The following is a 27656-nucleotide window of genomic DNA, read 5'->3' on the forward strand; positions in this document are numbered from 1 at the left end:
GAAAACACTGACAGCTAGTGGACAGGTACAAACATAGTCAAAAGGGCAAATGGAAATGTTGGCCTCTACTTCAAAAGGCACTGGAATACCAAGTTATGGAAATGATGTTTCAGTTGTATCAAGCCTCGGTCAGAGCCCAACTGGAATACTGTACTCAGTTTTAGTCTCCATACCACAGGAAAGATTAGTTTGAGGAGGAATACAACACATTACTTAAAAGGATAAAGTCATGAAAATTTAGGCCACAGATTTCCTGCCCCATCATGGCAGAACTGTCACAGGAGAAGTGATGGCCCAGCCAAAAATCCATTGACTTTCAGTGGGACCAAATGTCCCCACTCTTAGTGCATACTCCTATCAGTACAGAAAATTGAGGGGCAATCTAATAGGTATATTTTAACTAGGATGGATACAGGTAACCTTTTCCTCTCATGTCAGAATTTAGAACTAGGAGGCATTATCTTAAAATTAAAACTCGGCCATCCAGCAGTGAAATTGAAAAGCAATTCTTCATACGATGGATAATAGAAATCGGGAACTGTCAGTTCCTAGATGGGTTGTAGGTGTTGGATGAAATGAAACTTTCAAACCCAAAATTGATAAGATATTTGGAGCAAAAGTGAGTCACTAATTAGTTTGAATAGGCTTCATCAGTTGAATAGCCTACTCCTGTTCCTGTGGAGAAATCTTTCAAGAGGAGAAAAATCTTGTCCCACATGGAGGAAGAATACACATGAAAGATCAGATCATAAAACTACAGGACACACTTGCATGCTTATTCACTGACAGATCAACAGAAGCAATTTAAGACTACACCACAATAAGTAAATTTTACACTGTACTCTGATTTACAGAGCAAGGGGGGCAGAAAGACCAAGACAAAACGTTGCAAGTTAATAACTAATCAAGAATTCCTACAGTGCAGAATTCCTAGTCCATTCAGCTCATTAAGCCTGCATTAACAATCCCACTCAGACTCTCTCCTGGAACCCCCACGTGTTTATATTGCTAATTCTCCTGACACTAAGGGGCAATTTAACATGGCCAATCAACTTAACCTGCACACCTTGGGGAAGGAGGACAAGGGGGAGCTTGGTGGCACAGTGGTTAGTACTGCTGCCCCACAGCATTGACCCAGGGTCAATTCCAGCCTTGGATGGCTGTGCAGAGTTTGTACGTGCTCCCTGTTTTTAGAAGGATGGGGGGGGGGGGGGGGGGGGGGGGGGGTGGTGGAATGTGATGGAGGTATATTAAATTTTAAAAGGCATTGATAAAGTAAATGTAGACCAAATGTTTTCTCCTATGGGGCAATCTAGAACAAGAGGTCACCGGTGTAGGTGGAGAGGCGGTGGATTTAAAACGGAGATAAGGAGGAACTACTTCGTGCAGAGAGCGGTGAATTTGTGGAACTCGCTGCCCCATAGCACAGTGGAGTCTGAATCGTTAAATAGTTTCAAGAGGGAGATAGACATATTTCTAATTTAAAAAAGGGGGAGAGATATGTGGAACAGGCTCGAAGGGCTGAACTTGCCTACTTCTGCTTCTAATTCCTATGTTCCCATGTCTGCATGTTATTGTATAATTAGAAAAGCTTAACTTTAGCATTAAATAGAAGTTAATGGGAAGTAGTTGTCAAGAAAGCTTGTTTTAAAACTGTTTTGCTGGATAAAAGAAATGCACTTATTGAAGCTGTTGCTTAAAATAGCCAAGCAACAAAATTAAAACCAATAAAAAAGAACCTTGTAGTGTGGGGTAGAGGGCAGGCAAAACAAAAAAAACTCAAGACCTGTCTTAATCAAATTAAGTTAGTGAAGTGGAAGACTTCCAGATGCAATGTCAAATGTATTTTGGGACTGAAGAAAGAATCCAGATTTCATCTTTTAAAAGAAAATGCTCCGAATAATAAATATATGAAAATTGCTTAAAGCCAAAGAGAACTCACCTCTTCGGGTCAATTTTGAAACAGTGAAGCACATTATCCTGAGTCGTCAAGTCAAATTAAGTCTACAATGTCAAATAACACAAACCGCTCAAAGATAGCAGCGTTGCCAAATCTGGGCTGAAGAAGCAGCCGCATTTTAAATAGCGGAAATTCAAATTCTACCCGGGCAGGATCCAGTAGAGAGATGCAATCCACTACTCCACCTACACAGCCATGTCGCTGAATGGATAATTCGTTACTGAGGTTTATCCAGTAACTAATGTCCCTAAGTGCCGATTCAAGAGAAAACAAAACAAATTCATGAAGACCTTTTAATAATATGCCAATGCTGTGTGAACATTTCCCATAGATATGGTTATGCACCAAAGAATAAAACTTTGGGACTAGATTTCCTGAGTGATGGAATACAAGAGCACTGTTAGAGAATATGATAATGAACAAGAATTATCCTTTTGTCAATCGAGGCAAGGTGGGTGTACCAGAAATGCACAGTCACCCCTTCATTTCTATATTAGGGAAAATAAAGAGGACATTTCAAATAGTTAAATAAAGATAAGGACAGGAGCTTATTAAATTAAAAGTTATGATAGTTTGCAAGAATCTAAAACTAGGCAAGAACAAATTGAGGAATAGAAGGACAATTTTGAACAAGCATTTACAAAGCAGGATACAACTAGATATCTTCTTCCAGAAGACAGCAATGACCAGAATATGCAGAACAGACAGTCCTTCTTACAAAAACATTTGCCACGTCACACCATCAGTGGATAATCTTTGTCAATGAGGCATTATAAGCTCAAAATGTACAGTCAGAAGTTGTAGATTGCCGGAACTCCAATTTTCCTAAGGCTAGCAGTTTCGTTCTCTGGCAATATTCACAACCCAACAATTGTCAGACTATTTCCATGAAAAGTTATGAAAAAGATAGAATAAAAATAAAATGAACAGCTTTATCGAAACTTGGAAGTATTGCCCTCTAATATCCAACTACAAGGAAATGGAGAGAGACAAGGCGTGACCTACTTAGTCAAAATCCCGGGCAACAATTATTGCTGCAAACTTGGAAATGAATTAATATAGAATTATAGCTGGGGAGAGAATTTGTATTTAAATAAAAACAATATAAGAAACACATAAATAACAATTGCACACGTTTTTAATCATGCAGATTTGTCTGCATTTTTCTAAACACTGGTCCGTAAAAGCTACTAAACAGCTTAAAAACCTATACATTATATAAACAAGAAACAAATAAATTAGCAAAATTCTTTTATACATTCACTTTAGTACAACTTTGAGTTCAAAAGTATTTACAACTGTACAACAGACTGCAGAGGTTTTCTATATTAAATACTTAAAAAGGAAGCAATAGCATATAAACAAGTTGTATGCTTTTTTTGACTGCGCTTTTAAAAAAAAAAATCACACTTAAAAGTAGAACATTGCAGCACACCAAAGATGTAGACATTGATACAGGTCGTACTGCAAGTGTGCAAGAAGCTTTTGAGTGCACAGTAAGCAATCACTAAAATTGCTATGCTTTGTTAAAATTATAAACCAGAGGAAATTTACAAGTCCATTCAAATTTGTTGTCTTACAATTTTTAACATTGTTTTTTTTGTACATTGAAATACACAGATTTCACAGATACAACACAGGGAAAACATCTTTGCAGACTAAATAAATACTTGTGCCTCTCAGACATCTCAGTTACTGTTAGTAAGTTGTGCCTTACTCCCAAAAACCAAAACATAATTGGAGAATGATTCCAATTCTACTGAAGGTTCTCACAGTCCCCATTGCTTGGATATCAGGCAGTTGTAGTTCAAAGATTGGAAGATGCTGAAACGGATCTGTTGGGGTCGACTACTTCAGATGCTTTAAACGCAGGGAAGACCACAGCAGCATTTGCACTTGAGCTGCCCAAAACATGAGTCAGAGAGGGTTGTGACACCACTTTAGCAACGGGATTAACCACAGTATTAATAGCATTTAAAACAGCTCCTTCTGGGCTGACCAGTAACTTACTGAAGGAAGTGTCTACCGGAAGAACAGTGGCACTCTGGCTTGTAGGGGCTTGCAATTTGCAAACCGCAGTCTGAATTTGTCTTGGTGTAGGGCTACTTATCAGCATCGATCCTGTTGTAGGCGGAATAGATCTTGAAACAGCTGTTACTGTTTGTGCAGCACTCTGAGCACATCGGTTTTGAAGCAACTTTTCAGGTGGAACAACACAAGATGGAGAGGATTGAGAACGGTGGGGGATAGCAGATACAATCTTTGCCTTCTGGCATGCAGATGTAACATCAGTTCCTGTCGGAGTTGCTGGATTTAAATTTACAGCTTGAGAACTACTTGGTTTCAGTGTATTGGAAATCAGCAGGACATGGCTACCAGATCCAAGGCCTTGAGGTGGAACAACAAATCGATGATTGTTAATGAGTATTTGAGTCCCTGGTGCCAAAGGAGTACTTGTGTTGATAACTATTTTCTGCCGTATACAAGATTCATTTAATGGTCCTGATGTTTTGCCGACAGAGGATGGTACAGTTGCTACTGGCTGTATTAGAGAAGGAGCTGCAGTAACTGTATTAGTACTTACTGGATGTTTTGTTAAACTGTGCACCGTTGTTGGATGTGCCAAGTTGAGACTCAAGCCAGCAGGAGGCAACACATTAGCAATGGTAGATGTATTCAGGCGAGGTGCTGCTTGCACAGCTGCAAACCTCGGAACAGTACCTGTATTGGTTGGCGATGTTATTGTGTTTGGACTTGGAAAACGGATGATTGTTTGACAACTGTCTTTTGAAAAATGTGTAATTTGTGGGGAAAAGGCTGTACTTATTGGTTGAGTATTTGTTGGTACCACCTTTGAAGTGATTGTTATTGGGTTTGGTAAAGCAGTTGTAATTGGCAGAGAAAGAGAAGGAGTCAATGACTGATGTGACATCTTTGGCTGTGCTGATGCAAGAAGCATTGAGGAAGCAAGGTGCTCAGCTTTCACCGTCGAAATAGCAACAGGAAGTCTCGTTGATAACATCCCTTGATTAGATCCAGACATATTGTCATTTCCTTTAAGCAAAGCAGTGGGAAGTGAACCAAATGTTGCAAAAGTTGGTGTTGGAAGAGTTGCACCTGTGGCTGTTGTCGCGACTGTATATGCATTTCTAACACACATTTTAATTCCAATGGAACTCCCAAAAGATGTAGAGCTTGGATTTCCCATCACAACTGAAGGAGCTGCTGAGGTACTCACACAAGTTGTTGGTAAAATAGTATTCTTGATCGACAATCCCTCCCCGCTCTTTGCAGACATAGTCGGCACAATGCTGATTCCTGGAATTTTCTGAATGCTGTTTCTTATAAGGTGGGCTGGGTTTCCCTTTTTAACTTCTTTTACCTGAAACGGACCAGGCAACGAATTGCCTTTGATTGGTGTTTCCCCAGTGTAAGGTACCAGCACCACCTGACAAGGGTCTGCATTTTTCACTGCCATCTGTGTCGTGTTTAAAGGTGGAGCAAGCTGTTGTTGGGGTGGTTTGGTTAATACTAAGTTGGAAGAGGAGGACATTGAAGACACAGATGGACTCATAAGGACTAACTTTTGAGGTTGCGCGTTTGTGGGTGCCATGCTGACTGGACCCGTGCCACAAGGTGTAGCAGGGGGATTTGGAACCAACACAAGTTTGGGCATTGCAGTTCCAGCCAAGAATGTGCTACCTCCTGATTTATTACATTCTGGTGGTGACAGAAATAATTGCTTGCCACTTGCAGTATCAAGTGAGAATTGCAATGATGGCGCTTGAGCTGTTACCTTATTTTGGACTGGACCTTCACTAGATAAACCACCAACAGGACCGCTAACTAAATTCAAGGCATTGTGGGTACTGGTGCGCACAGTTGAACTCTCTGAAACCGTTGACAAAACTGTGGGCAGAGGCACATGAACAGGTACAACTCCTGCATTATTCACAGTATTGCAAGACCCTAATTTAATTGATTCCCCACCCAATTGGTTTAGACCTAGTGAAACAGATGAAAGGGAACTGGAAACAGGAAGTTGACCAATGTTTGTATGGGAAGTCTGTGCTGGAACAAGAAAGGAGGTCAATGGTGACAATGGTTGTGTTTTTGATACCACAAGGTTCTGAACCTCTGGTAAGAAAGTAAATATTGGCCTCGGAGTAATAGAATTAGGTGAGTTTTGGTCAGAGTTGCTTTGTACCTTAACAACACCTGTGTTTCCACCCCGTGTCATAACTAAAATGGACTGAGAATCTCGTATGCAGACTGTTTTAAGTTCTTGCTTTGTTTCACTTAATTCATTGGACTGCGGCGAGTTGAAGCTCTGAGCAGTTCCAGTATTACTTATTGATCTGCTCTGTGTTTTTGTTGGTGTTACTGGCTGAATAGTTGATTGACCACCTCTAGTATTTGATGGCGTAACTGAAGGTGTCACAACTGCAGACACTTCCTTCCTTCCTTGCGGTGCAATGACTGATGATGCTAAAAAGTTACACGAAGATGATACAACTTTTGTTGGCTGACTAACCGAAGTCATTACTGTTGTTAAACCCGCAGTGCTCCTACCCTGCCTTAAATTAGAAATTTGTGACTGAACTTGAGCAGGTGACAGAGACTGAAGGTCTATTGAAGGAGAATGCCCCAAATCAGCAGTTTGAGAGCCAACTGATGTTCGTTTCTCCAGCTCCTTTCGTGCCTTGGGTGGACTTTCTTTTTCAACAGATTTGCCATCTTGTTGTTGGGCCAGTAGGTTTTTGGGTACAATAAGTACCTGCTGCATGATCCTCTCTCCAGTCTTTGCATCAATAACAGGCTGGACTGCAATCTTAATCTGGCCACTACTCAGATCAATTGGAACACAAGATCCATCAGGCATTTTATACACCATCTGTAGTGGCCCTTTAGAAGATGCAAGAGGTGGTAAACAGGGCTTTGCTGGACTTGGGTGCGTTGCAACTGCTGTTATTTTCTTTTCTGGATTGCTTGCCTCTCTCACAGAGGAGGATATCTGACTGGTTAAGGTCACTTTGTTCCCATTATGTTTCGCAAGTAAGGCTTGAATAGGTTTGGTCCCTTTCTGTACAACTGACCTTGATACATTAGTCATCTCACCTTTTGAAGCATCTAACTTCACAGAATGCTCATCTGGCTTGCTCACGCTGGTAACTGATTCAACTGGAAGTTGTATTTTTGCAGATTTTGATTCAATAGCGTGATTTCCAGGCTCAGAAGCAGATGACACATTTACTATGTTGTGATCTGCAGCAGCTTCGTTTGTGCTTAGTTTAGTCTTTTTACAAGGAGGGGATTCTTTCCAACATTCATCAAGATCACTACATCTGATTTGCTTTTTAGGATTCTTGAAAGTTTGTTTCTGTGTTTCTTTACTGGAACATTCTCTTCTAATGGGTTTCGGTTTACATACAGGTATCTCCAGGTCTGGCTGCATCATTTCATCTGAAACATACAAAATAGTTAATGATAAACACTAGTGAAATACAGACAATCCTGTAATGTCACTAATATAGTTAGGTATTTATCTGATGTTGCCAGTACTGTACATCAGATAAACACCTAACTGTATTTATGCTGTTAACCACCACCTGTTGCAGAAAACGCTAGTGATGGTAGTAATTGTAAGCTAATCATAAAGACTGTTAAAATCTGATGCCATACTGCTTGATCTTTGTTATTTAAGACTAGTTAAAATAATCTGATGAGCCACATTTTCTCATGCTTATTCTTATTTTAATATGCATGTGCAACAAATAAAACAGCCTCCAAATTGACCCCAGTTTCATATCCTAAATGGAAATATTTTTTCCCTGTCTGATCATGGGGCTTTTGCCCACAATTTAATCAATTTTATGATCATATCCGGGAATGTCTGAAATTGACAGTTACAGGGTGACAGAGCTTTACAGCACTGAAAGAGGCCCTTCAACTCTGTGTTTGTGCTGGCCATCAAGCACCTATCTACTCTAATCCAATGGCCTATAAGCCTTGTATGCTATCATGTTTCAAGTGCTCATCTAAATGTTGCAAGGGCTTCTGCCTCTACTACCTTTTCAGGCAGTGAATTCCAGATTCCCTCTGGATGAAAAGGTTTTTTCTCAAATCCCTCAATTTCCTGCCCCTTACTGTAAATCGATGCCCCCTGGTTATGGACCCCACAAAGGGATTTTTTTTTCTTCCTATGTCCCTCAATTTTTTACATCTCAATCAAGTGCCTCCTCAGCCTTCTCTGCTCTAAGGTAAACACCCACAGCCTAATTAGGTTGAACAAATTACCAAAAACAAAACTGAACATAGCTGCTTAGGAATGGCTTTGAGATACTGAGTTACCCTAATTATCCAACTGATGACAGATCCTTCACACAATGACAGAGTAGAGTTTACCTTGATAGATTATGGGGAAAGCCTAGGCCTGGATATTAGCTTGGACATGCACTGTGTGAGGGGGCTGTACTGAGGTCAGGAAACCTACAAATTTCCCAGACACAACGTTGACCCTCTTTTTTCATGCAGGTTCCCCCCTGCATATCCAGCCAAATTAACTGGGCAAGTGGAGTCTATTGGTGATGGTGGGGAGCAGGCAAACTGTGTAGTTGAGGTTGGGGCTTTATTGGGTAGCTTAAGCCTGGAGAAAATATTCCTGCTTGAGCAGTGATGTAATTGCAATTGCCTCCCAGATTGGGCCCTTCTCCACTTCTTTTAACTTCTGGGTTTCCAAGGGGATGGCTGATGCGTTAAAAATATGAAGGCACATGGCCTCATTTTATTATTTAAATATCCAGTTTTACTTATGTGAGTGGATCAGCCATCAATCTACACCTTGCCTCCATTAAGGCAGGATCAGCACTTGTTTTATATATTCTTAAAATTTTAACCTCTGACCCAAACTAACCCACCTGATTTTGAAGTTAAGATCCAACCCAAGTGTTTAGTCCAAACATGTAAAATTCATGCAGCTGGGTAGTGCTAGATGTAGTCTTCTCCTGCAACAGGCAAACAACTACCAGAATGTACACCCTACATAATTTCATTTTTCTGTGAAGCTAAACAGAAACTGATTAACCACTTAACCCTAACTTAATCTCTTCACACCCCACCCACCACCTCCACTCCCAAACCCTAGCACCACCCACTCAAATTCCAGAGCATCATTATCTGCAAGGGCGGTTAGGCAGGGTTGTTCTCATTGGAACACAAGTATTCGAAGAATCCCACTACCCACATCAGTTAGTCAATTTTTGTTCCACATCTGGTATCCTCCAATCATCATAGGGGTGAACATAAGTAGATTTAAGTTATATGGGGATGCATCTTCATGGAGGTAATCATGCTGTTAGAAGAGACATTCAAAACGTGTTATCCTCTGCAGGTAGATCTATGCAATCATAGAATCCCTACAGTGTAGGAGGAGGCCATTCAGCCCATCAAGTCTGAGCCGAACACAATCCCACCCAGACCCTATTTCCATAACCCCTTATATTTACCCTCCTAATCCTCCTGACACCATGGGGCAATTTAGCATGGCCAATTAGCCTAACCCACACATCATTGGACTGTGAAAGGAAACTGGAGCACCTGGAGGAAACCCACAGAGACATGAGGAGAATGTGCAAACTCCACACAGACAGCGACCCGAGGCCAAAATTGAACCCGGGTCCCTGGTACTGTGAGGCAGCAGTGCCAACTACTGTGTCACCATACCACCCGCAGAATTACTCCCAATGACAAATTTGCATATGCCACCATATGGAAACTTGAGGAACTGCAGAAAAAGTAGACCTAGGAAGGTCAAAACTACCCTCAAGCTTGTCCTTTTATAAGATTTCTGTATTATATACTTACAAAGGGCTCTTCAAGCATCTAAACAAAATTATAATTCTGACTTTGGTGGAAGAGGTAAAACAATTGAATGATCTCTTGACAAAAATGAGCGAGTCCCAAGGATCATCCCATCCGATTAGTAAATCAAACATGGCTGATATACAATAAAGATTTGCATTCATTAACTTCAGAAGCCAAATACAAATGACAACAATGCTATTCTGTATGCAAAATATATTTGGTGATGTGAAAATCAGCCAGTTGCTGTAGCTAGTCAGCCACCAAGACACATGACCTGTGGGATTCTGAGCACAATAACCCACTTTGAGTTTATTTTTTTGAATTTTTTTTGTATACAAAGATGGTTCTGAACTTTTGATGACAACATAACAGAACTAGAATTCACTTGGTTATGTAATTGTCCCTTTTAAGTGTCATTAGATATTGAGGATGAAGTGCAAGCTTTTGCTAATGCTTGTTTTTGATTCAAATGTCACAAAAGTGCTTATATAATCTGCTAAACTCAAAGTTAAAAAGACGCAGATACCTAAATCAGAACATTCTTTCTTCACTATTTCTTGATGATCAGCAAAATTTGAGGACCCTGCTTCATTTGGAAGTATGTCTTTTATAAACTCTCCATCCATTTCTTCACTTGGCAAGAGATCTCTAAGGAACACATCATTATCAGGCTGTTTTTTAAAGTCATCAAAGTCTTTCTTCATTCGAGCTCTTTAAAAGATAAAAAAAAGTAAAGTTTCATTAAATAAGTTTCCAGACTGCTAGCACACATGCAAAACACTCATTCTGTGGGAAGCCAACTGTTTTATTTTATATTTCCTTTATAATTTTTATAACATTTTCTACAATGTACTCATACTAAAACTTTCTCATGGGATAAAACCTGCTGAGTAAATCAAGCTGAGGTTTCTGGTTTCACTTGTGCTGGAGCATGTTACAAGGTTACAACATGCTGAAATGTGTTGCGCACATTCCCAGCTCATGATCAGCGAGCCTTGGCAGGGACCACTATCTCATGAACAATGCATGACCACCGATCAGAACCAATTAGTGTCGACCACCTGCGCAGATATGTTTAATTAGCCAATGAATGTGAATGGGTGTTCTTTATGATAATGCATAATGATACTTGTGAGAGAGAGAACAATAGAACAGTCTGTGAACATCTTATAAGAGACAGAGAAGGAACTCCTAATAAACACGCACGCTTGTACCAGACCACGAGGTGTCAGCGAATTGTTGAATTTAACAATTTATTTTCACTGAAATCATGTAACTGAGGAATTAAAAAGTTGCACGTTCAAGAAGCACCTTATTAAATCTCTCAAACATGGGAGAACTTTGAATATTGAAGTTCAGGAACTTATGTAAGCAAATGAGAGTTAATTTTGTACAACAGCCAGAAGACACAAACAGCAAAGAGAAAATAAGCTCACGTTGTTGGATGCCTATTGGGGGAGGGATGCTACCAAAACGTTGGGAGAACTGCTTGCTTTTCAAACAGTGGTAAATCTTTAATGGCTGCCTGAACAGCCAGACCTCAGTTTAACGTCTCATCCGATTCATACAAATATGCTTGGCTCCCATTTCCCCAAACTATGTATTTCAGATAGTTCCTCACATACATGCAAACATCTGTCAGATTACCATTCGTCCTCTTTACATGCTGTATGATTTTATGAAAGTTCTATACACAGTCTAAAATGGTATCATCCTTCAAACCGCTCACTTGGAAGAGACACTCCCTCTGTATTTCATGTAGCAATATCATAAATCCATTAACAAAAGGATAGGATTGTGGTACAAATGCACAATCCCAGCCCACTAGATCGCAAAAACAGAAACACATGACCCAGAAACACGACCAGAAGATCGGCATTTAGTGATAGTTCTGGAATATTCCCCACACCAAGCACCAAAATCTCCAGCATCATTAAAACTAAACAACTGTCTATATTTTTTTAGAACACATTTCCAATAATGTAATTTATTTGATGAATTCTGGTATTTCATGGTCAGGATACATGCAATGAAACCATACAGCTGATAAATAGAAACATTGGAATAGGAGTAGGCCATTCAGCCTGTCGAGTTTTTTCTGTCATTCAACTGCACCCTGGCTAATCGTCTACCTCAAAATGGTACTTTCCCACATTCCTCTTGACATTATTAGTCACCAGAAATCTATTGATTTCTATCTTGAACATGCTTAAGCATTGAGCTTCCACAGCCCTCGGGGTAGAGAATTCCAAAGATTCACCACCCCAGAGATGGTTATGCGCTTAAATACGACTAAAGGATTCCCAGGTTCTGACCTGCTCTTGTAGCCAAGGTATTTATATGGCTACTTCAGTTCAGTATTGGTCAATGGTATCCCCTCAGAATGTTGATGGTGGGGGATTCAGCTATGGTAATGCCGTTGAATGTCAAGGGGTGATGGTTAAATTCTCACTTGTTCAAGATGGTCATTGCCTGACAGTTGCTTGGAGCGATGTTACTTGCCACTCGTCAGCCCAAGCTGGATATTTTCCCAGTCATTTGGACACAGACTGCTTCAGTATCTGGAGTCGCAAATGGTGAACATTGTGCAATCCATCAGCGAACATCCCTACTACTAATCTTATGATGGAAGGAAGGTCATTGATGAAACATAATGGTGCATGTGGATGGTAGTACAAGACAAGGAATGAAGAGGTATTCTCTCCAGATTTAAGATGATCACAAAAAGAATTAAAGGGGAAAAGTTAGAGAAAAAAAGCTTTTTACAAGAATATAAAATTAATGCATGTCAAAGTTATTCAAGCAGAGGCTATATATTGTTTTAGAAAGAAAACAAAATAATTAGTAGAAAAAAATGTTAAGCAGTATGGGAAATTGGATGGAGAATGAGATTAGACAAAGTACTTCATGGTGAAAAGTACTTTGAGAGAGAACTAATCTGTTTCTATGCTGTGAAGTTCAGCCGCTTGGACACATTAATGAAGGACTGTGAAACCGTTCCCCAACATGATTAACTGTATTAAAAGGATTCAAAAAGAGAGAGGACAGGAGGACAAAAAGGCACAATAGTGCAAATATTACCGATTTCGTTGAAAAGCCTTGATTAGTTTTTGTTCCCATGGCAACAGTTCATTCAACAGTCGTCCTAGGGTACCATGTAAATCTTTTAAAGCTTGTCGTCTGAAAAACCATTTCTCCTGCAGATAAAAAGATTCTCATATTAAGGTCAACATGTACAGTAATTATATCAGAGTGTAACATTCTATTCTGACTTGACTGGATCACTTTTTGGCCCCCAGTGCAATAAGGTTTTAGAATTGTCAAACTGACATTGGCCTTCTGACTTACTAACCTGAGAACTGAGTATAATGTTTGTACTTTTACATTGAGAAAAGCAAGCTTCATATAAACAATGACATCTCAAATCATGGGTAATTTTTAAATCAATTTATTTTTGGATTATAACTAACTTTTCCTTAAACAGTTGTGAATTTTTCTGATGAGGGAATGGTTCACTCTTCCTCACTTGGTGTTCCCAGGAATCAAATATTCCAGTGTTAAGAGTATAATACCATTGGCTTCAGAATTAGCCTCCAATTGTGCACCTGAGCTCCAAATTTCCTTCTGAGAGAGAGAGTGCGAGAGAGAGCGTTCTCTCTCTCTCCCCACGCGTGAGAGAGAGTGCGTGCAAGAGAGAGTGCGTGCGAGAGAGAGAGTGCTCGTGAGAAAGAGAGAGTGAGTGCACTTGCGAGAGAGAGAGAGAAACCTTTCAGCAATATTGCAATTTCACTACCAAACTAGCATTGGCTTTATGTCAAGTATTAGGATATCTAAGGTTATGAAAATAATCTCATGTAGAAGCTTTACAGTCAGAGAAACTGAGAACTCATCAGTGTGGGCTAGATTTACATCGAGATCCCCAAAGTGAAAGAAAAGCGGGCAAACCAATTCCCCACAGTTCTTATGAAATCGCCAGTGCTTTGTTTTTCTCCTATAGTCCCGGATTCCCCCAGGATGCATGCCTTGAGATCCAGAGGTCTATGTTATTCTAGGTCAGCATAAATTTAATAACTGACTTATGCATCTGTAAAGTCAAATGCATTTTATGTTCCAACATACAAAAACACAAGTAATCCAGTATTACAGATTAATTAGTTGATTAGGATTATTTACTACCTAATGATCCAAAATAAGAACATAAGAACATAAGAAATAGGAGCAGGAGTAGGCCATCTAGCCCTTCGAGCCTGCCCCGCCATTCAATAAGATCATGGCTGATCTGACGTGGATCAGTACCACTTACCCGCCTGATCCCCATAACCCTTAATTCCCTTACCGATCAGGAATCCATCCATCCGCGCTTTAAACATATTCAGCGAGGTAGCCTCCACCACCTCAGTGGGCAGAGAATTCCAGAGATTCACCACCCTCTGGGAGAAGAAGTTCCTCCTCAACTCTGTCTTAAACCGACCCCCCTTTATTTTGAGGCTGTGTCCTCTAGTTTTAACTTCCTTACTAAGTGGAAAGAATCTCTCCGCCTCCACCCTATCCAGCCCCCGCATTATCTTATAAGTCTCCATAAGATCCCCCCTCATCCTTCTAAACTCCAACGAGTACAAACCCAATCTCCTCAGCCTCTCCTCATAATCCAAACCCCTCATCTCCGGTATCAACCTGGTGAACCTTCTCTGCACTCCCTCCAATGCCAATATATCCTTCCTCATATAAGGGGACCAATACTGCACACAGTATTCCAGCTGCGGCCTCACCAATGCCCTGTACAGGTGCATCAAGACATCCCTGCTTTTATATTCTATCCCCTTCGCAATATAGGCCAACATCCCATTTGCCTTCTTGATCACCTGTTGTACCTGCAGACTGGGCTTTTGCGTCTCATGCACAAGGACCCCCAGGTCCCTTTGCACGGTAGCATGTTTTAATTTGTTTCCATTGAGATAGTAATCCCATTTGTTATTATTTCCTCCAAAGTGTATAACCTCGCATTTCTCAACGTTATACTCCATTTGCCATATCCTCGCCCACTCACTCAGCCTGTCCAAATCTCTCTGCAGATCTTCTCCGTCCTCCACACGATTCACTTTTCCACTTATCTTTGTGTCGTCTGCAAACTTCGTTACCCTACACTCCGTCCCCTCCTCCAGATCATCTATATAAATGGTAAATAGTTGCGGCCCGAGTACCGATCCCTGCGGCACGCCACTAGTTACCTTCCTCCAACCGGAAAAACACCCATTTATTCCGACTCTTTGCTTCCTGTCGGATAGCCAGTCCCCAATCCACTTTAACACACTACCCCCAACTCCGTGTGCCCTAATCTTCTTCAGTAGCCTTTTATGGGGCACCTTATCAAACGCCTTTTGGAAATCCAAAAACACCGCATCCACCGGTTCTCCTCCATCAACCGCCCTAGTCACATCTTCATAAAAATCCAACATGTTCGTCAAGCACGACTTTCCCCTCATGAATCCATGCTGCGTCTGATTGATCGAACCATTTCTATCCAGATGCCCTGCTATCTCCTCTTTAATAATGGATTCCAGCATTTTCCCTACTACAGACGTTAAGCTGACCGGCCTATAGTTACCCGCCTTTTGTCTCCTTCCTTTTTTAAACAGCGGCGTAACATTAGCCGTTTTCCAATCAACCGGCACTACCCCAGAATGCAACGAGTTTTGATAAATAATCACTAACGCATCCACTATTACCTCTGACATTTCTTTCAATACCCTGGGATGCATTCCATCCGGACCCGGGGACTTGTCCACCTTCAGTCCCATTAGTCTACCCAGCACTGCCTCTCTGGTTACATTAATTGTATTAAGTATTTCTCCTGCTGCCAACCCTCTATCGTTAATATTTGGCAAACTATTTGTGTCCTCCACCGTGAAGACCGACACAAAAAACTTATTTAAAGACTCAGCCATATCCTCATTTCCCACTATTAACTCCCCCCTCTCGTCCTCCAAGGGTCCAACATTCACTCTAGCCACTCTATTCCTTTTTATATATTTATAAAAACTTTTACTATCATTTTTTATATTAATTGCTAGCCTAGCTTCATAGTCTATCCTTCCTTTCTTTATCGCTTTCTTAGTCTCTCTTTGTTGTTTCTTAAATTTTTCCCAATCACTTGTTTCTCCACTATTTTTGGCCACTCTGTACGCAGCTGTTTTTATTTTAATACTCTCCTTTATTTCCTTCGTTATCCACGGCTGGTTCTCCCTTTTCTTACAATCCTTGTTTTTTGCTGGAATATATTTTTGCTGAGAACTGAAAAGGATCTCCTTAAAAATCCTCCACTGTTCCTCAGCTATCCTACCTGCCAGCCTGCTCTCCCAGTCTACCTTAGCCAATTCATCCCTCATCCTATCATATTTCCCTCTGTTCAAACAGAGGACACTGGTTTGGGACCAAACTTTCTCCTCTTCCATCTGAATCAGAAATTCGACCATATTGTGGTCACTAGACCCAAGAGGGTCCTTCACAATAAGATCCTTAATTCTACCTACCTCGTTACACAATACCAGATCCAAAATAGCTCGTTCCCTCGTCGGTTCCGTAACATGCTGTTCAAGGAAACTATCCCGACAGCATTCTAAGAACTCTTCCTCCATTCCACCCTTACCGACTTGAGTCTGCCAGTCAATGTGCATGTTGAAGTCCCCCATGATTATTGCCGTTCCGTTTTTACACGCATCCCTTATCTGCTTGTTTATAGCCCTCCCCACCTCAACATTATTATTTGGGGGCCTATATACCACACCTACTAGTGTCTTTCTCCCTCTACTATTCCTCATCTCTACCCATAACGATTCCACGTTTTGTTCCTCAGAGCCTATGTCATCCCTCAGTACTACCCTGATATTATCTCTTATTAATAGCGCGACCCCACCACCTTTTCCTTCCTGTCTATTCTTCCTAAACGCCTGATACCCCTGGATATTCATCTCCCAGTCCTGGTCACCTTTCAGCCACGTTTCTGTAATGGCCACTAGATCGTACCCACTCGTGCTGATTTGCACCATCAACTCATATACCTTGTTCCGAATGCTTCGTGCATTCAGGCAAAGTGTCCTTATTCCAGCTTTTATCTGGACCCGCTTTGATGAGTCGCGAACACCCTCTCCCTCTACTCCCTTATCTAAATTACCGCCTTCATTCACTTGCACCCTCTCCTCTACCATTAATTTTGTAATTCCCCTTACCCCTGCATCCTCCACCCCATCAATTAGTTCCTTGATCCTAGTCAACTCTTCTAGCTCCCCTCCCCCCAACCTATCTAGTTTAAATTCTCCAGTAACTTTAGCCAACCTACCGGCCAGGATATTGGTCCCCGTGTGATTCAAGTTCCACCCGTTTTTTGTATACAGATCACCCCTGCCCCTAAAGAGGTCCCAATGGTCCAGGAACCTGAATCCCTGCCCCCTGCACCAGTCCCTCAGCCACACATTCATCTTCCACCTCACTCCATTCCTGCCCTCACCTTCCCGTGGCACAGGCAGTAATCCTGAGATTACTACCTTTGCTTTCCTCTTTCTCAGCTGTCTCCCTAATTCCCTGTACTCCCTTTTCATGACCCCTTCTCCCTTCCTACCCACATCAGCGGTACCAATATGTACCGCTACCTCAGGCTCCTCTCCCTCCCACCTCAGGATTTCCGGGACGCGACTAGCGACATCCTGGATCCCGGCCCCAGGGAGGCAGACCACCATGCGAGAATCCCGCCTACCTCCGCAGAAACGCCTGTCTGTCCCCTTCACCATCGAGTCCCCGATTAATACCGCCTTCCTCCTCTTTTCCTTAGCCCTCTGAGTTACAGGGCTGGACTCCACTGCGGAGACACGGCCACTGCTGCTTCCCCCAGGCGGGCTGTCCCCCCCAGCAGTACTCAAGCAGGAGTACTTGTTGTGCAGGGGCAAATCCACTGGGGTGCTCTCAACCACCCTAGCCTTACCCTTCCTGGCCATCACCCACTTGGCCTCCTCCCGTTGCCCTGGTGTGACCACCTGATGATAGCTCTTGTCTATCACCTCCTCATTCTCCCTCATCAGCCTAAGATCCTCGAGCTGCAGTTCCAGCTCCCTAACACGGTCCCTCAGGAACCGCAGCTCGACACACCCCTCACAGATGTGGATGTCCGGGAGGCCAGATGCCTCCAGGACCTCCCACATCCTACACTGGGAACAACACACTGGTTTCACACTCATACTGGATGAGAGGCAATATTAAACTACAAGAGCCACAGTCAATTTAGACAGAACTGCAAAAACAAATTGAGTGTGCATTTGTTACACAGTTATAGTGGTTAGCTTGAAGTGACTATTGGCGAAAATACAACTTCAACCCAGTGTCTGGTCTAGTGCCAGATTAGACCCTAAGTGAAATCATGCCATCTTGGATAACAGTGTCAGTTTTGCTCTTAACACTCAGTTCACAATCAACAAGCTTTGCCCCCAATATTAATCCCCTCTTAAGTCACAACCAATTTTATTTTTAAAAGCTCAGGTTTCCTTACATCTGGCATTCTTTCTTCAAATCCAAAAACAGTGGTTAAACCTTAAACACGTGATTGCCTTAGATCACGTGGAAGTCAAATAATGTATTAGGAATTCATCAGGGTTTCAAACCCCACCCAGCACAATAGATGATGGGGGAGTTAAATCATCAAATTCATAAAACAAGTCCCCAACTGTTGGGTAGGTGTCCATTTAACCACAGAGGTCATTTGAGTAATCCACTTGAGGGGCAGGTCCTTAATTACAATATGTGAATCAAGCTTTGTTTAAGATACGTTGGCAACTATGAAGTTAAGTATTGGGCACAGATTTCCTAGAGTTGGCAAAATCTGAGCGAGAGAGAGGCAGGAGCAGCCAGATGCAAAAGTAAAGTGCTTTTTATAGCACTGTTTTGAGGCCAGAAGAAACAGGAGTGCTTCCCCTGCCATCTAATGAAATTTCCAGGCCCACAATCTGTTGCAGATCTTCCCTCCCTCTCAACTGCCAGTTTGATCACCACCCATTCCCTCCCAGTACACTCCTCTGATTGTTGGTTCACTGCCCAGTCACCAATTCCCAATCTTCCCTGGTTGCTGAGGACTGTCACCAACAGTTCCTGGCTGTAGTATTCAACCACAGGCTTTCCTGCCTGGAAACCAGTTAATCAGGCAGAAAACAAAAAGTAGTTAGTGAAGTCCTGATACTAAATTCACAGAGCACCCAGGTTCCTAGGATTTCTGGCATTCCCCCCATCTACCCAAAAAATAATCAGAGATATTGCGTGGAATTTTCCAGCCATTCACGCCGGCATGATTCTCTGGTCCTGCTGCAATGAATGGAGATTTGGCCGAGCACCAAATTCTCTGTCCTTGCTTGCAGCGAGGAATGGCCGTAAAAGTCCAGCCATTGTGTCTCTTGCAACTATGGGTCACCAGAGACCACCGTCTGCTACAAAAACTTTGCCGACGAGTTCCCCAATTTTCTTATTTTTTTAATCTCTCAATAGTAGAATTTGTCTAATTTGCCAATTGCAGTTTGCTGTCAATATAACCAACACACCAAAATATTGATCAGTTAAACAAATTAAACTATACAGGTACAGGATGGCACCAAAGCACACTGTAATGAATGAAGGAAAGATAAAACCTATTAACAATCAATTGAGTTGTACAATCTTGTGCATTATGCTCTCGAACTGCAAGTAACACTAATTCCTGGGGAAGGGGAAAAAATGGAAAGATCCATGGCAAATTTCAATAAAAAGTGGAGTGTTTTTCCCAATTAAGCTCTAGGTTGCTCATAATACATCACTAGACAGAATTCAACCAACAAGCCTTCTCTCTGAAAGTGTTATATCAGACCGGAAAAAAAGACTATATCCAACTGTTGGGCCTGGGTCAAGAACCCAGTCTTAACCAGTTTGACCTCTATTATTCAATTGCCCCATAATACATATTAAAATCATGATTTTTACTATCCACTTTCAGTACAGGCTTTTCCAATTCTTTACCACATTGTCGATATGAATGGACGTTCTCTTGTTCATGATGTTCATGTCACCACTATCTGTAACCCCCCACGACTTGCCTGGGTTTGCAAAATCTCACTAACTGTCCTGGCTGGAGACAATACACATCTCTTTAACCCGTGCTTAACCCTCTCTTCACTCACATTGTCTGTACCTTTAAGACTTGATTACCTGTAAAGACTCGCATTCCAACCATTATCTTGTAAATGGAGCGTGTGTCTTTATATGCCTTGTTTGTGAACACGAGTCCTCACTCACCTGAAGGAGCTTGAGGCTCTGAAAGCTAGTGCTGCCAAATAAACCTGTTGGACTTTAACCTGGTGTTGTGAGACTTCTTACTGTTCTCTTGTTCCACAGATAACATTAATAATGAATATTATCGAATCCCATTTATATTTTCATGAATGTTAAATATTCTGTGAAGTCACCAATAAGCTGTATTTTTCCAGTACAAGTATCCTTCTGTTAGCCTGACAGCTCAGTTGGCTGGATATCTGTTTACTGATGCAGTGCAATGCCAACAGCGCTGGTTCAATTCCCATACCAGCTGAGGTTATTCATTAAGGTCCTGCCTTTTTAATCTTGCCCCTTGCCTGAGCTGTGGTGATCTTCAGGTTAAATCACCATGAGTCAGCTCTCCCCTCAAAGGGAGATAGCCAATGGTCATCTGGGTTTACCTTGGCTACTGTTTCACAAAGTGATATGTTCTCGAAAAACGAAAAGAGGCGATAGGAATTAAATGATACAATTCTCACAAGGATTCAGGAACAGGCATTCTGGGGGTGTATGCACATAAACCTTTGGCGACAGCATGACAATTTGAGAAGGCTGTTAAAGGAGTTTTTGTGATGTTAGCTTTATAAACCACCTTCTTCTTAGGCAGTCCCTTGGGGTTGAGGATGACTTGCTTCCAAACTATAAACGAGTTCCCAGGTGACTGAGGAGTCCAATGTGTGACCTACAGTCTTTGTCACAGGTGGGACAGACAGTAGTTGGAGGAACGGGTGGGTGGGTGCCTGGGATGCCATACATTACTTTTCACTGTCAATACTTGGCTTCAGCTTGCTTTCGGAGAGGGAACGCAGGGTGTTCGGCTCCTCCTCAGATGCTTTTTCTCCACGTCAAGCAGTCTTGGGTCAGGGATTCCAGTTAGGATGTTGCATTTTTCCAAAGAGGCTTTGAGGGTAACCCTGAAGCGTTTCTTCAGCCCTCCTGGGGCTCACTGTGGTGTTAAAGTTCCACGTAGAGCGTTTATTTCCAGAGTCTCATGTCAGACATGCAGACGATGGGGCCTGCCCAGCGAAGCTGATTGCGCGTGGTCAATTTCTGGGAAATGCAAGAACAGCACCAGCCCTTGTACATAGCCTTCCTTGGCATCACAAAGGCCTTTGACACTGTCAAGCATGAGGGATTTTGGAGTGACCCCCTCCGTTTTGGCTGCCATCTTCCACTTGTTCCACGATGCCATGCAAGCCACGATCCTGACCAACAGATTCACTTCACCGCCGGCAAACAGATTCACCACAGATCCAATTTATGCTTAACAAAAGAACCAGAAGTGTGATGAGGAGCAACTTTTTTACATGAGTTACAATGACAGGAACAGAATGGGCGGGATTTTACAGCCTTGCTGGGGCGAGACCGGAAATTCCCACCCGAGGTCAACTGAGATTTCCGTTGTCAGACCCTCACCCGCGCCGATTCCGAGGTGGTAGAGTTCTGGCCAATGTGTGAAAAGGTAATGTGTGAAAACAGATTCAATAATAATTTTCCAAGAGACCTGGACAAGTACTTGAAGCGGAAATAACTGCAGGTGTGGAATTAATTGGATTACTCTACCAAAGAACGGGCATACTAGGGTAAATGGCCTCCTTCAGTGCTGTATAATTCAATTATTTTCATAATCACACTGCTCGTTTCCTACCTTGCCTTTATGGTTTCATATTTTACAATACAAAACATCTCCCACTTCTTGGCCTAATCCCCATAATCTAGGCAGATTCCTCTAGCCCATATTTCTTCACTTCTTTTTATACAAACTCTCCCAATTTAGTATCAGCAAACTCTGTTTTGTTCCTGTCCATAGTTCCAAAACATCAGCATGCATCACCTCTTTCCAGGTAGCTGTAGCTCATTAATTGCCCTTTGCATCCCTTGATCCATTTAAGGAGCACTGTCTTGGCCCCAACTTTTACCAATTATATCACAAGGGTCATTATTTGGATTCTAAATTCATTACAAGGTGAATAAAAATCAATATTAGCAGAGGTTTAGCAACATATGGGAGAGAGAGAGAGAGAGAAAGAGGGGATCAAAACAGAAGAAAAATAGATCAAAATTTTTAGTGTGTGCAGCATACACTTCAAGCAATTTGGATGGTTTCAAAACAGGCTTGCACAGAACTGGAGTTTTCATCAAATGTTCCAATATAAAATGGTGGATGTTATATGCAGAAAATATAATCTGGCAACAGTTTGCATTCTGCCATGTCTTAGATACGCAATTAGGTAGTTCCCTTCTCATAGAGGTCTATATAAGGAAACTCAAGATAGTTGATTTTCCACAAATATAACTTTTAAAAATACTCAAATTTCTACACAAAACAAATAGTTGTACTTAAATAGTGCCTAACCATGATGATAAAGACTTCACACAAATTAATTTTGGACGATGTAACTTACAAGATAAAGTAGCCATTCTGAATCTGCAACAAAGATGAAGTAGTGCAGGAAGTACAATTCATTGGAGCATTTTTGATTTTCAAATTTTGATCCAGAGCAAAGAGATCAGTTACTTACAGATTTCTTCTTATTACTTTCCAGTTCTTTTAGCTCTCCTTCCATTTTGGCAATGAGTTCCCTGAGTTCATCAAGACTAGTGCAAATGAGCTAGACAGAGAAGTAAAAAAAAATACTGACTTTAGCGCTCTAGTACCGCCATCAGGATGGACAAACTTCACAAAAAGTACTTTACAGTTAATGGCATCCAGACAAACTAATTTCTTACATTCCATACATTTTTCTTGATAGAAACAACCAAAGCAAATGTGCCATTTGAAAATATTGAGATCACAATGTGAAGAAGACATATCCAACTGTGTAAAATGATTGTACGTTCACAGAAAGCATGTGGGTGAACTTAGAAACATAGACAATAGGAGCAGGAATAGGCCATCGAGTCCTTTGGGCCTGCTCTGCCATTCATTGTTTACCCCAGTCCAACGCTGGCATCTCCACACCATTCATTATGATCACAGCTGATCATCCAAATCAGGAACTTTACCCCCATTAGCTTTGACCCGTTTAGCACCAAGTGCTATACCTAACTCCTTCTTGAAAATATGCAATGTTTTGGCTTCAACTGCTTTCTGTGGTAGAGAATTCCGCAGGCTGATCGCTCTATTGGTGAAGAAATTTCTCAACTCAGTCCTAAATGGTCTACCCCATCCATATCCTCAGACTGTGACCCTGCCCCCCCACCCCCCCCCCCCCCCCCCCCCCCCCGCCAGTTCTAGACTCCCCAGCCATCAGGAACATCCTTCCAGTATCTACCCTCCTAGTCCTTTTAGAATTTTATAGGTTGTGAAATACCCCACATTCTTCTAAACTCCTGTGAATACAATCCCAACTGACTCAATCTCTCCTCATACATCAGTCCTGTCATCCCAGGAATCAGTCTGGTAAACCTTCGTTGCACTCCCTCCCATAGCAAGAACATCTTTCCTCAGATACAGACCAAAAATGTATGCAATATTCCAGGTGTGGTCTCACCAAGGCCCTGTATAACTGAAGCAAGACATCCCTGCTTTCGAATCCACTCACTATGAAGGTCAACATACCATTTGCCATCTTCACTTGCATGCTCACTTTTAGCGCCTGGTGTACAAGGACACCCAGGTCTCACTGCACAATCCCCTCTCTCAACAGCCATTCAGATAACAATGTCTTCCTGTTTTTGCTACCTGAGTGGATAACCTAACACTTATCCACATTATGCTGCATCTGCCATGCATTTGCCCACTCACTCAACTTGTCCAAATCACACTGGTGATCTCTGCGTCCTCCTCACAGCTCACCTTCCCACCCAGGTTGTGTCATCTGCAAATTTGGAAATATTACATTTAGTTACCACATCTAAATCCTTTATATATATTGTGAATAGCTGGGGGCCTAGCACTGACCCCTGCGTTACACCATTAGTCACTGGCTGCCACTTGGAAAAAGACCCATTTATTATTACTGTTTCTTGCCTGCCAACCAGTTTTCGATCTATCTCAATACACTACTCCCAATCCATGCACTTTAATTCTGCACACTAATCTCTTAAGTGGGACTTGTCAAAAGCCTTCTGAAAATTCACTTGCCAATGTTGAACAGCTAGAAGATGATTAGTAAGCAACACTGAATGACATGCATTGGGAAAAGGAAACTATTTTTTTTAAAAATCAACACAAGTCATTGTGCCCTCAGACTGCTAAGCTGATTAAAATAGCAAATTACTGCTTATACAAAAAGTTCAAGGTTGCTTCTCAGCCTTTGCCGAGTTAGTTAATCTTCCTAATAAGGAGGCCAAAGTGGCATTGAAATGGGCTTTAATGATCCTAGGTTCAATGATAGCTGGTACTGCACGTATGGATAGATAAGGAGGACAGGACCCTTAGTTATCATTGGTGCTCATGTAGCCGTACAAAGCTAATCACCAAAGCTCATTACATGTCTGTCTGTTTTGGTGAGGGATGGAGAGGCAGCCAGTCACCCATCCCAAGAAATTGTATTCAATTAGGAAATCATAGCAAGAATACACTAAGGGCAGCAAATTGACAAAGAGGGGAAAATTAGATGCACTTTGAACTCAGTAGGGTGGGAGTGATGTAATACAAAAGAATGGGCTGTCACCTTTTTAGCATAGCGCTACCTGAATGCAAGTTTATAAACTAGTGTTCACGTGAAAAGCATTTTCTACAAGCACACCCACATACCCCATGAACTGAAGATTACATCTTTCCAGGTACCACCCACCATGCTGAAAATATCACACAAGTCAGTTATACTCATGCTAAAATTAAGTTTTATTTGTAGCAAGATAGAACCAGAGATAAAAAGTCAAGTGTATAAAAGTCTACTGTATAAATAGGGTATAAACAACAAAGTGAAAGTAGGGACAAGGAAAAGCCATACCTTTGCTCATGGGTTGTTCAAGTCAGTTAATAATTTAAACAAAACTATTTGATTTGGTGGGTTCTCGGTGAATTAACTCATCAAGATGCTAAACCTTTGCATCCCCCTATCTTACTGGATGTGGTAACAATGCTTTCTCTGCTTTTGCTCTTTCCCTCCCACTCACTACTTTGCTCTTTACTCAATGGCTCTCATTCCCCTCCTTTATGTGTCTTAAGCTACCCAATCTTCTCTTGCTTTTGACTCTTCCCTCTATTACAGCATTCAAGAGGCAGCAAGAAAGTGAGGAGCTGGCTCGGACTATTCACTTAAGACATCCCACCAGTGTTTGTGTACAGTTATTTAACCAGGAGATCTAATGAATATTCCCACATTCTACATTAACAGTATGTATGCAATAGTCTTGGAAGTTTAAAGTACCCTTGGAGGATTAATTCAGAATTATAATTTCAAAAAGTTAGAGATTGTTTCTGTACCGTCAACTATGTGATTGATAGGAAACAACTGAAAGGTTCAGCAAATACTTAGCCAAATAATCAGTTTGCAACGAATTATCAATTTTGACAAATAAACTACACATATGTCACTGTGAACTACTATGTACGGGCGGCACGGTGGTTAGCACTGCTGCCTCACAGTGCCAAGGACCCGGGTACGATCCCTGGCTTGGGTCACTGTCTGTGTGGAGTCTGCATGTTTTCCCTGTGTCTGCGTGGGTTTCCTCCGGGTGCTCCGGTTTCCTCCTAGTCCAAAAGACGTGCTGGTTAGATGCATTGGCTATGCTACAGGGAAGGTCCCAGAGGATTGGAGAATAGCCAGTGTTGTTCCTTTGTTTAAGAAGGGTAGCAAGAATAATCCAGGTAGTTACAGGCTGGTGAGCCTTATATCAGTGGTAGGGAAATAATTGGAGAGGATTCTTCAAGACAGGATTTATTCCCACTTTGGAAATAAGTGGACGTATTAGTGAGAGGCAACATGGTTTTGTGAAGGGGAGGTCGTGTCTCACGAACTTGATCGAGTTTTTTGAGGAAGCGACGACGATGATTGATGCGGGTAGGGCAGTGGATGTTGTCTACATGCACTTCAGTAAGGCCTTTGACAAGGTCTCTCATGGCAGACTGGTGCAGAAGGTGAAGTCGCATGGGATCAGAGGCGAGCTGGCAAGGTGGATACAAAACTGGCTCGGTCAAAGTAGACAGAGGGTAGCAGTGGAAGGGTGCGTTTCTGAATGGAGGGTTGTGACACGTGGTGTTCCTCAGGGATCAGTGCTGAGACGTTTGCTGTTTGTAATATATATATATATATATATAAAAATGATTTAGAGGAAAATGTAACTGGATTGATTAGTAAGTTTGCGGATGACACAAAGGTTGGTGGATTTGCGGATAGCGATGAGGACCATCAGAGGATACAGCAGGATGTAGATCCGTTGGAGACTTGGGCGGAGAGATGGCAGATGGAGTTTAATCCGGACAAATGTGACCTAATGCATTTTGGAAGGTCTAATACAGATAGGAAATATACAGTAAATGGCAGAACCCTTAGGAGTATTGATAGGCAAAGGGATCTGGGTGGACAGGTACACAGGTCACTGAAAGTGGCAATGCAGGTGGAGAAGGTAGTCAAGAAGGCATACGGCATGCTTGCCTTCATCGGCCGGGGTATTGAGTTAAAAAATTGGCAAGCCATGTTGATGCTTTATAGAACCTTAGTGAGGCCGCACTTGGAATATAGTGTTCAATTCTGGTCGCCACACTACCAGAAGGATGTGGAGGCTTTGGAGAGGCTACAGAAAAGATTTACCAGGATATTGCCTGGTATGGAAGGCATTAGCTATGAGGAGAGGTTGGAGAAACTTGGTTTGTTCTCACTGGAGCGACGGAGGTTGAGGGGAGACCTGATAGAAGTCTACAAGATTATGAGGGGCATGGACAGCGTGGATAGTCAGAAGCTTTTTCCCGGGGTGGAAGAGTCAATTACTCGGGGCATAGGTTTAAGGTGTGAGGGGCAAGTTTTAAAAGAGATGTACGAGGCAAATGTTTTACACAGAGTGGTGGGTGCCTGGAACCCGTTGCTGGGGGAGAAAGTGGAAGCGGATACAGTAGTGACTTTTAAGGGGCGTCTTGACAAGTACACGAATGAGATGGGAATAGAGGGATATGGTCCCCGAAAGCGTAGGGGGTTTTAGTTAAGTCAGGCAGCATGGTCGGTGCAGGCTTGAAGGGCCGAAGGGCCTGTTCCTGTGCTGTAATTTTAGAACTTAGAACAGTACAGCACAGAACAGGCCCTTCGGCCCACGATGTTGTGCCGAGCTTTATCTGAAACCAAGATCAAGCTATCCCACTCCCTATCAACCTGGTGTGCTCCATGTGCCTATCCAATAACCGCTTAAATGTTCCTAAAGTGTCTGAGTCCACTATCACTGCAGGCAGTCCATTCCACACCCCAACCACTCTCTGCGTAAAGAACCTACCTCTGATATCCTTCCTATATTTCCCACCACGAACCCTATAGTTATGCCCCCTTGTAATAGCTCCATCCACCCGAGGAAATAGTCTTTGAACGTTCACTCTATCTATCCCCTTCATCATTTTATAAGCCTCTGTTAAGTC

At 42.1% G+C, this 27656-nt stretch overlaps 1 protein-coding gene across 3 annotated transcripts in view; it reads right to left on the minus strand.

Moving 5' to 3' along the window:
* Window positions 1–2814: 2814 nt before the first annotated feature.
* Window positions 2815–27656, minus strand: part of brd10 (bromodomain containing 10) — a 78835-nt gene continuing 53993 nt past the window's right edge. The window contains exons 5-8 of one of the 3 annotated variants that reach the window (XM_078214097.1): window positions 22666–22755; window positions 12905–13020; window positions 10350–10471; window positions 2815–7423 (exon numbers count right to left, since the gene is read on the minus strand). In XM_078214097.1, coding sequence (XP_078070223.1) covers window positions 3768–7423; window positions 10350–10471; window positions 12905–13020; window positions 22666–22755 — 3984 coding nt within the window. In that variant the 3' untranslated portion in view covers window positions 2815–3767. Of the gene's footprint in view, window positions 7424–10349; window positions 10535–12904; window positions 13021–22665; window positions 22756–27656 lie in introns of all 3 variants that reach the window. The other 2 variants (XM_078214095.1, XM_078214098.1) reach the window with 2 other exon arrangements.

Source organism: Mustelus asterias, chromosome 6, assembly GCF_964213995.1.
Source record: "Mustelus asterias chromosome 6, sMusAst1.hap1.1, whole genome shotgun sequence".
NCBI classification, from domain to species: domain Eukaryota; kingdom Metazoa; phylum Chordata; class Chondrichthyes; order Carcharhiniformes; family Triakidae; genus Mustelus; species Mustelus asterias.